General features: G+C 35.3%; 1 protein-coding gene across 50 annotated transcripts in view; it reads left to right on the top strand.

The window, feature by feature from the left end:
- The window catches only part of rims1a (regulating synaptic membrane exocytosis 1a), a 134,967-nt gene that overhangs the window by 106,432 nt on the left and 11,544 nt on the right, over positions 1-16,991 (top strand). For 24 of the 50 annotated variants that reach the window (XM_073920994.1, XM_073920986.1, XM_073920983.1 and 21 more), the window contains 8 exons: positions 211-300; positions 2,518-2,595; positions 5,186-5,257; positions 5,416-5,481; positions 7,481-7,593; positions 7,695-7,804; positions 9,857-10,017; positions 10,461-10,681. In XM_073920994.1, coding sequence (XP_073777095.1) covers positions 211-300; positions 2,518-2,595; positions 5,186-5,257; positions 5,416-5,481; positions 7,481-7,593; positions 7,695-7,804; positions 9,857-10,017; positions 10,461-10,681 — 911 coding nt within the window. Of the gene's footprint in view, positions 1-210; positions 301-2,517; positions 2,596-5,185; positions 5,258-5,415; positions 5,482-6,888; positions 6,951-7,480; positions 7,594-7,694; positions 7,805-9,856; positions 10,018-10,460; positions 10,682-16,991 lie in introns of those variants that run through there. The other 26 variants (XM_073921002.1, XM_073920992.1, XM_073921001.1 and 23 more) reach the window with 6 other exon arrangements.

Raw genomic sequence — 16,991 nt, 5'->3', positions numbered from 1 at the left:
TTTTCAATTGTGTTCTGAATATTAATATTTCTGTGTTTGGAGGATGAGTAAACAATAGCAAAATTTTCATTTCAGAATGAACTATCCCTATTTGTCTTACAGGTTTACATTTCATTTGATTTCAGACCTAATGTTTTTGTTCTTTGTCATTTTCCTATCCTCTTTTTTCCCCTTCTCCTTTCTCCATTGGATGGCATGTTGTGACCCTAGTGATCTGCAGCCCTCTCTTGACAGGGTTAGAAGTGCTAGTACCAACTGTCTGAGACCAGATTCTAATTCCAATTCACCTGATCGAGAAAGGTACTCTCTTTGAATGGCCATATTCTAATTTTGCTGAACTTGCCAGTAATATCATTTAAAAATGTTGAAGGAAACTCTTAGACTACCTATTTGTGGTGACATTTGAACGCTACAATCTCTGGGTCTCCTTCACTAATGTACACACACACACACACACACACACACACACACACACACACACACACAGCATATTAAACGTGTGTGAATTTAGAAATCTAAAATACATAGGAAAGATTTTTCTGTTAAAATAAAGTATAAAATGTTGGAATTTTTAATTTAAAATATTGAAAACCCACTAGAATGAAGTTGTACAAATAGTTTTTTTTAAGTTTGTTTCAAATTTTCAACAAAAACAATTAGGAGAAAATAGCAGTTTTAACAGGTGACATGGCATGGATCATTGGATCATGTGTCAGTGATACTGTATTATAACACCTTTATCTTTGAATCTTGGTTTTAGATAAGAGATTTGGAGGAAAAGCGAATCAATATTAGCATTTCCTAGATGGATTAAAATAAGTAGACTGGAGAGAATCATCCATTCTTTATTAGCCTAAGATTGTATGAATGTTCATTTGCAATCTTTCAAGAACATACAAATTTACATTAAACATAACACTCATAAAAACTTTTAAAAGTCAAAATCATAGGGATTTTGTTCCAGACAATGTATAAATAACATGTCAGTGCTAAATCTTTTTAACGATTTTTAAAGACTAAAGTTTGAAGAATGTTCCTTCTGTTCTTCTATTTAACACAACGATATTTTGAAGAATGTTGGTAACATTTTTATTATTTTTATTTTTTTGGAAATAAATAATGTCTGGTTACCATGTTTTACAATATCTTCTTTTGTAGTAACTAAAGATAGATTTTTTCAGGATTATGCGATAAATGTATTTTTTTTTTAATCGTCTTTAGTTTTTGTGTGGAAAGCCATTCAAACAATACTAGTTGATGCTAAAGCTGCTAGCACACACTCACTAATTTATAATCTATTTACCTTAGCTACCTGACAAAAGTCTTGACGTCGATCCCAGTTGTAAGAGCAACAAATAATAACTTGACTTCTAGTTGATCACTTAAAAAAGTGTGAGAAGATAGATTTTACAGTGAATAATCAGATGAACAGCATCGCAATCATCACAAATTCTGCAGAAGATTGTAACCCACATGGACCCAAGAATCTCACAGAAATCAGTCAAGTTAGATGAAGGAAAAATAATGGTTTTGGAGTTACATTCAGTATGGGGGCAAGTGAGAGATCTGCTGAGTAAATAGCAACATCAACAGCCTGGGGTACCTAGACATTTGCTGCCCATTACATTACAACCCACAGGAGAGGGCAAATTGTTCAGCAGGATAGCACTCCTTCTCATACTTCAGCCTTCACATCAAAGTTCCTGAAAGCAAAGAAGGTTAAGGGCCTCCAGGATTGGCCAACTCAGTCACCAGGCATGCACATTATTGAGCATGTGTGGGATAAGATGGAGGAGGAGGCATTGAAGATGAATCCAAAGACTCTTGATAAACTCTGGTAGTCCTGCAAGAATGCTTTTTTTGCCATTCCAGATGACTTTATTAATAAGTTATTTGAGTCATTGCAGAGATGTCAGACAAGTCATACACAATATTAATTATTTTTCCACTGCTCCATGACTCCTTTATATTCTATACTGTACATTATTTCTGTTAAGTGACAAGACTTTTGTCTAAGCAAAGTCAGACCTTACTGTCCTAATTAAATAATTAAAAATCATGGCATGATCATATATTATTTTGGTAAAATAAGCAAATCTAGTGGTCTTTGCCTTTCATATAAGCCACTTCTAATACCAATTGATCAACTAGAAGTCAAGTTATTGTTCTTAAGACTTGGATAAGCGACAAGACTTTTGTCAGACTACTACTGTGCACAGTCGCAATCATTAGTGAATGAAACCCAGTATGTCTATGTCAATGTTAACCACCGTTGGCTACCCACAATGCACTGCTCTGTTAGCGTTCAGATGACTCTTTATGGTCTGACATCTCGATTTAGCCTCTTTAAAAGGTAGCGTTTATGCAAACCCAATAGCAGGACAAGTGTCAAAAAATGAGTCCCCTAAATCTGCACATCTTCTATGTTTAAGATGATCATTATAAAAGTCTCTATATTGACCTCCTGTGTTTCTTTGGGTGTTTGTGTATCACACACACATACATTCACTCACACAGGAGCACGCAGTCTCTGCCCCGTACCAGACCCATGAGCCCCAGGATCCTAATTCAGCATGCCTCCCCAGAAGACGACAGGTATCCCTCCTGTCCTCCTGTCTTGCTGCTAAACCCCTCCGCTCTTCTAACCTGTCCGTCCCGGTTCTGACATTGGACTAGATCGTAGTTTTGCTAACCCTCCAGCCTCCTGTAGCTTCTGACCTAGAGCTTGCTGTGACCTGATCATTTTAGCACTGTGTTTTGTAAATTCTTTCTTTCTTTCTCAGCTGTTCAGTAGTTTTCCAAGTGTGTTGACTTGTGGCTTTTGTGGTGTGGTGTGGTGTGGAGTGGTGTGTTCTGGTGTTTTTACTCTGGATTTCATCAGGTTGCATTTAGTTCTGATTCTGTAGACTATAAAGTGTTCCCTTGTTATCCCTTGACTACAGTTTTATGCTTTTATTTTTTTTTTTTTGGGGGGGGGGGGGTATTTTGATACAGTCTCACACTTATGGTGTCTCTAAAAAGTATGTTAACACATAGAAATGTTTGAATTTTTTACATTACATAAAGTATTATCAAGCCAAGTGATATTTATGTATTTTAAAGTGCACATTTCAGGAAAATTAATTCACACAATCCTAAAGTTCTCGCTTTAAAGGGGTGGTCTACTACCATATCATATTTTTAACTTTAGTTGATGTGTAATGTAGATGTGTGAACATAACATCTCTGAATGTAATACGCTTTTTAATACGCTGAATGTATTTGGCTTTTACAGAGTTAGCTAAGCAAAGCCTACAAAAGCCTGTAAATGAAGTGTGGGGACTGCAAAAAATATATCCAGTTTACTGAGATCACAAATGCTTTTGCATTCACCACACGCATACACCTAGCGGAGCAAAGGGGCGTGGCTAGAGGCGCTGTAATTTTATAGCAAAGAAAGCTAAAAAGCCGTCCAAACGCTGCTATTTCCACAGAGCTTGTTCTATTTCTGTATTTGGACTTCCAAAGGACACAACACAAAGAGAGAGGTGCTTACAGTTTAATCTTAATTATGTTCCAGAGAATTATAAAAAATATATAGCTAGCATTTGACAAAGGAGAACTTCCAGAAACTCCCAGTTAGTGCTGGATTCGGCTAAAAACTCTGCAAAGAAGGAGCAGCTCCAACCATAATAGACAAAACTGTGGATTGTGGATTTTTTTTTATTTGTTAAAACCGATCTATTACATGCATAGTGTCTAGCGTTAACGGTATGTTGTAGCAAGGACGTAAACAATGTAGCTACAAATTCATATTTATCCATCAAACCACTGTAAACAGCCAACAACAAAACAATCTTCACCAGCGCTGCAGTGTCTCTCTATCAGCTGCTTTCCCTGTGTTCTACATCTCAAATAACTAACTCACAAAAGATATGTGAGTGTTTCACATTACTTACATATGCTTATAACTTGTCAGATTAACACTTGTCAGATTTAATTTTGGAGAGCAGGCGTGAGGTTCAACTGTGTCCTCTGTCATTTTCTGTCTGATTCAGGCACAAACTGATACGGCTAACAATTACTCTGACTGACAGTGTTTACACAATGCAAAAGCACATGCTTGTAGGGGCGTGGCAATTCCTGGTGGAGCTGATCTGCGTATCACAGCATATCATGTTAGCTAACCAATCAGAGCCTCTTGAGGGCAAGCTTTCAAAGGAATGAGAAAATATGACAGTTGCTTTCTTGTTAGTTAAGTAGCAGTATATAGTTAAGGTTTATGGAAAAATAACCTGATTTTTTACAAATGAAGCATGAGCACACATTGCTTTGCATCTTATAAACACAACCAAGCCTTAAAATACACTCTGGACCACCCCTTTAAATCTCCAATCAATATTTTAAAAGAAAAATATTTCACAGAAGGGTTAATGATTTTGACTTCATCTATAAAATTTTTTTGGAAGAAAATCATAATTGGCTTGGATGAAAAAATAATGGCCAGCACGTTTTATCAAATCATCCAAATATTCAGTTATTACCAACACTGTAAAAAATTATATAAACAATTAGTCATGACAGCATATGCTTTTTGTTCATTGTAACTTATTAAACTAAGTTAATCTTGTTCTAACTTAATATTAGTTATTTAAAAAGCTATAAGTCAGTTTAACAAAATAAGTTCAGTGGACTTCAATAAGGGTCATTTGACTCATCATTTGACTCAAATGAAAGCCAACCAGGATATTTTTATAGTGCAGGTATGTATTTTAGTACTGTATACTATACAGTATATACAGTATTATGCAAATATAGTACTATTAACTTAATTTTAAATAGTTCATAATAAATTCATTCTGTGATATTCAAACATTTTAATTGTTTAATATATTTTGGGGCACTGTATTATTTATTTATTGAAATGTTTACTTAAAACTGCAGGATATGAAAAGTCACATATGCCAAATGTGACCACTGACGCATAAGAGTCAAGTGTCTGTGTTCAGTAAAAATTTACCATATGTCTTGTGTACTGTATGTGTTTTAACATGTTATTGCTTTCTTTAGTACGTAGCCACTAAAGTAAAGTGGCGTGATTCAGCACTGTTTCATTAACATCATCCAGCCATATATACTGTATGTGTGTGTGTGTGTCTATGTGTTCATGCCACTCACATGTGTTTGCCCTGATCGTATGAATCAGCTGGGTTTTGGAGGCAATGTTCCCCGCTCAGGAGACACTGCACCACCTCAGTGCAAAGCCAGACCCACAGAGGTACAAACTCACGGGACGAAAAAAAAATACACCTCCATCTCCATCCATCCTGCCATTTTATTAGACAAAAGATTAATTTACTGTTCGTCCAGTCTTGCATGAATCCACTCTTCATTCTTTTTATTTTCTGTCTCGCCTCCATCATCTCCATGTTGCAGGCAGTCAAGAGCTCTGGACAGGCCGAGCTGTCAGAAACTTGGCAGGAAAATGTCTGACAGCGAGCGGTAAGACTTATCAAATCATCTCATGTCACGTCACATTTGCATTGCTTGTTCATTGTGCTGTAAGTGCTATATACTGTCCCAGTGTTAGACAGGGTTTAGTACAGGAACTAATCACGCTTATTTCACACTGGATTAAAATTATTTTTTTATTCTTGAATTAGATTGGAGTATTTTTGACTGGGGGTACAAAGTTAAATATTAAGCATGTTTATGTAGAGATGGTTGAAAAGACTGAAAGGTGCAACAAAAACATCTGAAATGACAAAAATTACCTGTGGAAATATAGAAAATATGGAAAAAATAATGTTATTTTAAGTCCAAATAAATAATATATTGGGAAAGTATGATAGCCAGTATATTTTGAAACTGAAATTAAGAGGGTAGAAAACTTGAAAGATAAACAAAATAATTATATAAACATATATTGTATACTCCCATTCATATACAACATAATTTATTAAATGTAAATTGTAAAAGCAACAATATAGAAAACAATTACATAAAATTGAGTGTAGAAAATCTTATTATTTTATAAGGTCTGTTTTAATAGAATAAAATTTAATTGTAACTATATTGTTTTTTTTGCATATATATATATATATATATATATATGTATATATATATATATATATATATATATATATATATATATATATATATATGTGTGTGTGTGTGTGTATGTATATATATATATATATATATATATATATATATATATATATATATATATATATATATATATATATATATATATATATATATGTGTGTGTGTGTGTGTGTATATATATATATATACATATATATACATATATATAAACAGTGGCTCAGTGGTCAGCACTAACACCTCACAGCAAGAAGATTGCTGTTTGCTGGACCAGTTGGCATTTCCATGAGGAGTTTGCATGTTCTACCTGTGTTTGTGTGGGTTTTATAGTATTTTGTTGGTATTTGAACTAAATTGGCCGTAGTGTATGAGAGTGTGTGGGAATGAGTGTGCATGGTTGTTTCCCAGTACTGGGTTGCGGCTGGAAGGGCATCTGCTGTGTAAAACATATGCTGGAATAGTTGGTGGTTTATACCACTGTGGCGACCTATGAAATAAATACTAAGAGGAAGAAACATGAATAAATGTTGGTATAGAGATATAGACTGACTCTTCTCCAATGACAAAAAACTGAAGGCCAGTAGATTTTTCCCCCAAATTGATTTAGTATAATGTACTGTGTTATGCTTTTGAATATATTTTAGGTGTTATGTGGATTGTTGATGGTTTTCACCCTCAAACATAAGTGTTTCTTCATACATTCACACTCTTTTATCTGTCTATTTATGTGGCTTTTCCACCTATTTATTATATGATTTGTCACTTTTTTGTATCTTATATGTTGCTTTTATCACTGGCCGCAGCCTTCAGCCCACATCCATTCTAAAGGGCTCCCGCAGGAAGAGGGTCTTGCTGCCTCCATTGGGTAAGGTGACCCGAGAGGGACTCAACCTCAGGCTCACCCCAAATGGACAAGTGCTGACCTTAATCAAAGCCTTGTGACCAACCCACCTCACATCCACTCTAAACACCTTGTCATTGCTATAATCTCTGCTGATTTTTTGCTCTATCTTCTTAAATGTTTTAGTAGTTGCTGCTTTTGATACTGAAAATCCATCCATCCTTATCACCTACCCACAGCTATCGGTTTCTTCCCATATCATCTTTCACAGTTTACTGCTATTTTTTTCATTGGTTTCACACCCTCCTCTCTTGTACTTGTTTGGCTTTCCTTTTGGCTCTTTGCAATGATACGTATCAAATGTGTTTAATAATATAACCGAATCATGCAGGAATTGTTTCGGTAAGGACATGACAAAATGAGTACGTCTTCATGCTGTTTATAATTTGGTTCAGACTGGATGACGACTGGTGACATTTGTACTGAATATAATTTTATGCTAAAAGTATCCTTGGTTGTTTTGTGTTTTTTCTTTTTTCTCTCTCCTCCATCAGGGTGCAACCACACTCCAGCCCCGCATTCTCATCATCAACAGCAGCAAATTCATCCGCACGCAAGGTCAGACAGCTTCCCCAAGTCCCCGCCAAAAGCAGCAGTGTAGAACAAGGTATAATTGTTGTGTGTTGACCTGTTTTGGTTGGATTTGTTGAGTAGATATGCAACTTAAGATATTCTGATCTTAAAATTTGTTTATTACTTATGTATCAGCTCTTGCGTCAGAGGAGCGAACGCGGCAAATGAAAGTACGAACCTTTCGAACACCAGCTCCCTCCAGTACCAGCCAGGACCTGGAGAGGGCGCTCAAGAATAAACGAGAGGTAGGAGCACAACATTGAACATCATGTTTATATACACCAGGGGTGGCCAACCCTGAGCCATCTTCCTGCAGATTTCAGTTGCAAACCATATCAAACACACCTGAATGTAATTGTCACGTGGTGTTCAGGTCCTATTTAATTGGTTCAGGGGTGTTTGATATGGGTAGCAACTGAAATCTGCAGGAAGGTGGCTCTCCAGGAACAGGGTTGGCCACCCCTGATATACACTACCTGTTGTCAAACTTTTTGAAAGAATGCTTTTAATTGCTCACGTAATGGAAGCCAGATACTGTAGGTGGGTTTAGGCATGGGTAGTGGCCAATATGGGCGATCGTCCAGGGCAGCATCTTGCTAGGGGCAGCATGAAGCAAGAAACCACCTCCCCCCCAAACCCCAACCAGCCCCCTCCCATACCCTACCCCCATCAAACTCCCCCACCCCCCGCTCCTCACTTTGTCTGCAAGACAGCCTAGGACCCCCATCCATCCCGAATTCTAAACCCCAGCCCCAAGCCGCTGATCACTTTCATCCGCCATCACCTACCGTTGTGCCCCACCTTCTCTCTTCTTTTTCGTGAGGGTGGTATGAACACTGTGTGGGCAGCATGGTCGTCATTTGCCTAGAGCGGCACTTCAGCTTGCTCCAGTACAGGGGGTGGGTATTAAGGGCATCCCAATACATAATTTTGCCAATACATAAACTCATTATGTTTTCTTTTGAGATCAGGCTGGTCAGCTTCACTCCCCTCACCTCAAGGGGCACACTAGTTATTAGAACAAAAGTGTTCACAATTTTTTTGCCCATACGTAAAATAGTTATGCTTTGTCATGAGATCAGGCTGGTCAACCTCACTTCCCTGACCTTAAGATGCACACTTGTTATTAGAGCAGGAATGTCCAATCCTGCTCCTGTAGCACTAGCATCCTGTAGAATCTTTCTCCAACCAGCGAAATGCATAGGACTTAAACTGTGTAAGTGGTTTGATTACCTTTGTGTTAGAGGCTACTGTATTTAGCATCTTTGCTGGTGTGCTTGCCTTCCATGCCAGAAACCAACAACCTCTCAGGGGTAAGTAAATCTGGAGGGGTAAGATTGGTGCCGTTACCCGGACGAGAGGGGGGTTTAGTTGGGTTGAGTGTGATGGAGGCCAACTGGTTGGTGCTGACCTCTGGCATATTGCCCTCAAGAGGTGCACAAATGAGTAACTCTGGAGTCTGGATGCAGTCTTTAGTATCCTGGTTTGTGTACTAGCTCCCAAACACTGGTTCATGAGAGTGCAAGTACAACCAGTGAGGTTACATTGTTTCAATGAAACCTTTTGTAACTTTGCAATGGTCTTTGACTGTCACTTTTACAGTCATACAAAATCATACTCAACTAAAAGTACCATTACTTGCCTAAAAATGTACTGCAAGTAAAGTCTGTTGTAAATATTCCTCAAAGTATAAGTAAAATGTAGCTCTTTTAAAAGTACTCGAGTAGTGAGTGATGAAAGTTACACTGTAAATGGCTGATGCATCTGTGTAAACGTAACATTCTGTAGTCCATTTATACAGAATACATTCATCATCTTCTCATCAGTGACAATCAGTCTAAACAGTCTCTTGGCCATTGCGGGTAACAATTTTGGACATATTCTTGGACACTTTTAATACTTTCAAAAATTTGCTGCATGTCTTAAAGTAGTTCAGTATGATGTGAATTACTATCTACGTATGATTTGATTGGACAGAAATCACAGGACTGATATTTTTAATCCGCATAGGCAGGAAAAAATAAAGTAGTGACTGTAGGTTGAAGGAAAGTAGTGGAGTAAAAGTACAAATACTGCACTAAAAATGTACTCAAGGAAAAAGTAAAAGTACACATTTTGAAAACTAAGTAGTAATTACTTAATTACAGTTATTTGAGTATTTGTAATTTGTTACTTTACACCACTACACTTTTACTAACTAAATGCATTCTTGCTGCATAAAAATTATCACAGAAATGTGATTTTTTTTACTCAAATCTAAAATGTTTACAAAGTTTCTGTGTAATTTATTCCATTAGCTTTATAAGGAGCAGCGAAGGAGTTGTGACAATGTGTCCCATAAGTCCTCAGACAGTGATGTCAGTGACGTGTCAGCCATCTCTCGTGCCAGCAGTGCCTCGCGGATCAGTAGCACCAGCTACATGTCCATTCAATCAGAACGACCCAGGGGTCGCTTTAGGTGAGATGCACGCTACAGCTATTATTACACAGGACTGTTGTACTGTATATAGTAACATTTTTATATTCTTTGACACCTTTTTAATGATGATGCTATTTATTTCTGCTTTATTTTTGGGCGTTATTTTATAAGAGGTTAAAAAAATCTGTTCAGTTATAGCTGCAAATAATCTGCAGAGAAAACTTGTATTTTAAATTGCACTATTTCACAACTTATCAGTTTTTATGATATTGTTCAATAACTAAATGTAGTGTTGGTGACTTTCAGACTTTAGCCTTGTAAATCAAACTCTTTAATATGAAAACAGCAATGAGAAAAATCCTGTTTTCAATTATGTATCCTTTTTAGCTGTTCTCGCAGCAGTCTTTTCCATGATGTGTCATCCTCCGACTTTTATGATTTTCTGTAAACTGCCTTTGCTGTGTTTTTCCTTCCTACACCAGCCGTCATATTCGTCCATCCAGCCGCAGCATGCTGAAGAGTACGAGTGTCAGTGGGGAAATCTATACTCTGGAGCGTACGGATGGCAGCCAGTCAGATACTGCTCTGGGAACACTGGGATCAGAAGGGAAGAAGCGCAGATCCAGCCTTAGCGCACGAGTAGTCGCCATCGTGGGCATCCCCTCCCGCCGCAGCAGGAGCACCTCTCAGCTCAGCCAGACAGGTCAGAGACTTCCAGATTTGACAGAAAACACTAAACACCAAAGATGCTTAAATCTTTTTTGCATTTTATTAGAAAGCACTGAACAACAATAAAATAGAACCATGAAATATATTTAGTATGATAAAACAGTGATTAGTATGAATTAGTAGGGTAAAACTGGACTTTATTGTGGCATAATAAAAGCTCCTCTTTTGAACCGTATCACGCTCGTCTATCATCAACAATTGCTTCAGTGGTCTTGTTTAATAATCTTCAACAACTTTTAGCCTTACTCCGCTTGGAACTATCATGATAAAAAAAATTTATTCTTTAGCTCATCTATAAACTTGATGAATCTCGAAGGATGTAATGAAGATGACAACTCCCACCATTCCATACTAAGTTACAGCATCATCAAAAATACACCTTTGTTTAGTATGAAAATGTTCCTTCTAGTGGCAAACATTACATTCTTTAAAGGGATAATTCACCCAACTATGAAAATGACCTTCTTTATTTGTCCTCATGTGATTTTAAACGTTAATGAGTTTCTTTATTAAGCACAAAAGAAGACACTGAAAAATGCTGGTTGCTAAAACCCACTGACTTCAATTAGGGCTGCATAATATATCGTTCAAGCATCGATATTGTAATGTGATCATTCGCAGTAGTCACATTGCAAGTTTATACAATGTTGAGTATGAATTATAACTGATCATTCCGCAAGTGTATTTTGAGGCATGTAACTGTGTGTGGGTTTTAAAGCATTCAGGCCTAAGGAAATGTATCGTTTGTAACTTTATAACGATTCATTTTATGGAATTGTTTATAAAACGAAGACTATTTGGTATCATTTTACATTTGATTTATCAATTACTGTATACCTGAATACATTTCGACTCTTTAGAAAACAATAAAACGTTGTATAGTAGCATTTTCTTTCTTTATTAAATCTATCTATTGCTTATTGCAATAAGCAATATTATACTGCAATATTATAATATCTGTAGAGCTGCACATCGATAGTCTGCTCTTCAGTGTTTGGACTATCAGTAGTGATTATTAAACTGAACTGAACTTAAACTCTGAAAACTGAACTACACTGTTTCAATTTACTATGATCTTCTATATGAAGCTGCTTTGACACAATATACATTTTAAAAGTGCTATACAAATAAAGTTGAATTGAATTGAATTATTATACAAATATTGTGCGCAATAATATAAATATTATGCTTATTATACAAGACTTATTGTGCTCAAGTGCCATTCCAATAAACTTTAATTATATTTTATGCACTCCCCTACATAATCTTTGCAATCAATCTAAAATTATAGATTCCTTACAAACATTTATTCAACTCATCTAATGAAATTCTATTCATATCTCAATATTTACTGCAGAATAAAAAACTATTGCAATGTGTATTTTTTAAAGTACCATGCAGCCCTAACTTTAATAGTAGTAAAAAAATATCATGAATTGGGGCCAGCTACCAACATTTTTCGAAATATCTTCTTTTGTGTTCAACGGAAGAAAGAATCTTAAATAGGTGAAATAATGACAGTTTTAATTTTGTATAAACTATCTCTTTAACAAAGACTTTAAAAATTCTGATCCCTTTGAAAATACTCCTGGAACCAGTGCTGCTGATAAAACCAGGACACTAATGCTCCCTATTTCAAATATTTACATTCTGAGTAGGTACTAGATTTGAATTTGAATATACTTTGGGCTTGTAAAAAGGTTTTGCTTCACAATTCACACTCACAGATATTTGACAGATTAGAATATGTGTATTTGGCGTGCTGTCCGAGGGAGGGGCTCTGAGCTCAGAAAGACAGCCTAGTTTGTGTTATTCCCCTTATTAGGATAGAGAGATAGAGGTCTAAGCACAGTGTTTAGCCCAGCTCTAGAGCGTTCCACCCTCAGATTTATGTAGGTATCAGGATTAATAGTGTGGAGTTGGGGTGGTGGAGGGATGCTAAAGTCGAGAGGTATGATGTGTTTGACTATTTATAGGGGTTTGTTCTTAAGCTGATTGTATAATAGATAATGAATTAGCCTCATCAAAACTGATTATGCTTCCCCTGAAATTTCATCACCTTAGAATTATAAGGCTCTATCTGACATTTTTGTCAAAATTAAGTTATTGACATTCTTATTAAATTATAACTTATTTACATTATGGGATGTTTTTTATAAGTTGTTTACATTTTACGATTTCTTTATTGTCTGCTATGGAATGCGAAATCTTTGAATTTCAATATCCCAAAATTATTCAGAAGGCAGATAGAACCTTAGAATTCCAAGGTGACGATTTGTTTACAAAACATCACATACAGTAGTATGAATATTGGTTAGAATGAATGACATTCAGACATACTACTTTGGCTATGTTATTATCATGTGACCTACTTACAGTATGTTGCTCTACTGCTCTTAATAAATTCTCTCCCATAGCCTCATGGGATATTAAAGTGTCCATCAGATGCATACATCAGAATCTTGCTTGTTTTAACAGTCTAAGTTGTAGGGAAGTATTGCATTTTGACCTTAGTGGCAGGTTGCTTTAAAGAAAAATGGCGCATATCTTGGACAGACACAAATCGTGAGCATCATTTATAACGATAAGTCGAATTATTCTTTACAGAATGTACTACAGTTACTGAATTGTTCATACAAACAATTTATAAACCAATATCATGCAAAACAAAATTATTCTTAAATGCAAACTACATCTTACATTGAAGTGCATTATATACAAGTGGATCAACTAAATCTATGGTGCTTGATGTAATGTACTTTTGTGCATTTAATATTAATGCATATAGAACATCATTCTATATTGATCTGTTCATTTTAATCAAAGACAGTAGGATTCGATTACTGGTATGAGTCCAAAAACATGTAAATGTGCCCATGCTCTTCACTTGGCATTAAATGGTTTCTATTAATAAATCCCGATTTAATCATATTCAGTTTTACATTTAGTCTATATTATAGGGAAGAATAACATTTTGACTGTAGTGGCAGATTGCTTTGAATACACATCTTGGACAGACACATAGATAGTGAGGATCATTTATAACCATAAGTCAAATTATCCTTTACAGAATGTACGCCAGTTTTCTGAATTGTTCCTAACACTTTATAAACCAATACCATGCACAACAAAAATATTCTTAAATGTAAACTGCATCTTACGAATAAGTGCATTGTATACAAGGATGGGCAAAGATACTGTACGATACTGTATGTATTTCAAAATAAAATACATAAAAATAAACTACAAAATACAGCAGCCACAACATGTATCAAAATAAAATAGGGTATTTTTGTATCATTGTATCATTGAAAAAAATTAAGGCCTTTTATTTCCATTAACCCTATCAAATACAAATTACTAAATACTTGAAAAACAAATACAAATTTGAAATACATGTATCATAAATACTGCCCATCCCTGATTGTAAACCAGTAGATCAACTAAATCTATGGTGCCTTATGTAATGTTCTTTTGTGCGTTTAATATTAAAGCATATTAAACACCATTCTGTATTGATCTGTATATTTTAATCAAAGACAGTTGGATTGTTTCAGTAACTGGCATGAGTCCAAAAAGACACACATGCTCTTCAGTTAATTTTTAATTAATAAATACAAATTTTATCACATTTGATTGTACATGCATTAGAAATAATTGAGCCCCCATAACTATTATACATATTGTTCCTAATAAAAACACATATATTTCAATCTAAATCAGTCTGCTCGCTGTTTAACATACTAAGGAGGCCCTTTGAAGATGACTTCACTCCAGTAACATTCATTGTTCTTTTACATTCACATTATTTTCTAACACAGATAGAGGTTTGTTATCTTTGAGTTTTAAACATAACTGTTAAGAATTCTTACAAACATAAAACCCAAAGAAATATACATGTCACAGATATTGTGAGTTCCTTATTCTCTATTAGTGTATCTTAAAGCGCCCTCTGCTGGTAACACAAAACATAACAAAACATAAAATCACCAGTCATTACAGCCAGAAAAAAACCTCTATATCTTTCCTATCATTGAGAAGATGTTAAATAGTAATATTATTAGTTTCATTACAACCGAAAGCCATTGAAAATCATCCCCAAAATAGTGTCTCGCATGTTAGAATGGCACTTTCCTGATTTCCCTTGGTTCAGACCATTTTTCAAGACCCCTGGATCTCTTTTACTCAGTCTTTCTGCTTTAATTTGTTTTCTTATCTGTCTGCTATCTGTCTCTGTTTTCTTCGGGTTACTCTTGTCTTGTGGATCTGTGTATCAGGTTGTTTTCTACCTTGTTTCACCTCTTAAAGCAGCATTTGTCTTCAGTCTCCGTTAAAGCGTCTGAAAGTATGAATGGCAGCATGTTAACACTGGCAGAAGTTCACTCTGTCAGGTGCAGATCAAGCCCGAATTCCTATCAGATGTAATGTAGATAAATGCCTTTGAAGTTGGATCTGATATCCTCTAAAATCTCATATTTTAAGCACCGTCGGTTTATAGTTTAATAAATGGATTGCTGAAAAAAGAAACAAATTCAAAAAGGATGGCAAAAGAAGTTTTTTTGGCACCACTTGCTGCCAAGCACCTGGATAATATCTTAAAAGGCCTATCGGATGATAAATCAGAGAGTTGCAAAGATGCGATAAATCAGCATTTTAAAGAGCTCCGCTGTTCTGTAACAGCTGTTCCACGCTCTGCCCACCGCATCCATTCACAATCACAGCCAAAACTAAAAATACCTTATGAAACACTCTATGAATACATAAACACTTTAGGTATTGTGGATCAAAAAACATTTGCTCATTGTGCAGCGTGGATATTTATGCGTATGCTAATACATTTTTGTCATTGTATAAAGTAAAGGCTATGTTGATTCTAAAATCAACATTTAATCACAATTTTCTTGTCCATAAGTGGTGCCTTTATGCGTTCTTTCTTCTGTTGAACACCAAAGAATATATTTTGAAGAAGGCTAAACATGTGTAACCATTGAGTTGGAAAAACAAATAGTATTGAAGTCAATGGTTACAGGTTTCCAGCTTTTATCAAAATATATTGTTTGGTGTTCAACAAAAGAAAGAACTCATAAAGGAACCACTTATGGACAAGAAAATAGTGAGTAAATGTTAATTTTTGGGTGAACTATCCCTTTACTTTTAATTCATACAATAACAAAAAAGTATTTGTAAACGCATAAATCAGCCAATTCGAACGTTATCACTCGATTGAATGGCAGTTATCAGTGGTTAAGGGCTGATAGATATGGGCCAGTAAGGGCCTTCTGAGCCTACCTGTTATCATCTATTCAGATGGTTAATCAGCTACAGATCACATATGGCTGCAGCCAGCAGTTAACAAGAATTATTTATATTTTTTTAATAAATTTCCCATTATTTGTATTTTAATAACGTCTACCCCTACCTTAACCCTAAACCCAACTGCCACATTAATGTCAAAAGAGCTGGATCTGGAGTCTTCACTATTAGTATAGATTGAGTAACCATGTGGATGGATTATAACATACCAGTAGGCGCAGAAGGCCCCTTACTTGCCCATATCTATCAGCTGATAACCATTGATAACGCCCATTCAGTCGAGTGATATTGAATCTGGTACAGCATAAATTACCATGCCACACAATAAGCAAATGCGTTCTTAATCCACAATACCTAAAGTGTAGTACTGAAGTAAGACACTCATAAAGGTTTGGAACAAGTGAAGGGTGGGTGAATAATGACAATTTTTTGTGTGTGAACTATTTTATGTATTGGATAAACATGAATTAACACTGTAGCAATTTATTAAAATCACAAATCAAAAGTTTGGAGTCTTGCAGGGTATTTTTCTAATGTTTTTGAAGTCATTCAAACTTACTCAAAACTCCTTGTATTTTAAATGCACACAAAAATATAGTATTTGGCATATCATTATAGTTTTAATATTTTATGTTTTAATATTTATATATTTTAAAATGTAAAAAATAAAAAAAATAAAAAAATCCTTTGGCAACCATTTTTACACCAACCTTCAACGTCTCATGATCCATTAGAAATAATTGTAGCATGTTGCTTTAGAGCTCAATAAACATATTATTATTTTTAAATACGGTGATTAACATTAACTAATTAAACCTTTTGTGTAAATTGTTACTTTTCTTGATAAATATTTAGCATGAATAAATTTTAGATAAAGTTTTGTTGCTTTTGCTTCTTTTTATTTGTGTTAATTTTAATGTATATATAATTTTAGCAATTTTTTTTCAAAATTCAGTTTCAATATTAGATAT

This window comes from Danio rerio, chromosome 13, assembly GCF_049306965.1.
Source record: "Danio rerio strain Tuebingen ecotype United States chromosome 13, GRCz12tu, whole genome shotgun sequence".
NCBI classification, from domain to species: domain Eukaryota; kingdom Metazoa; phylum Chordata; class Actinopteri; order Cypriniformes; family Danionidae; genus Danio; species Danio rerio.
The sequence above is the reverse complement of the archived record's forward strand: the minus strand, read 5'-3'. Positions and strand labels throughout refer to the sequence as shown.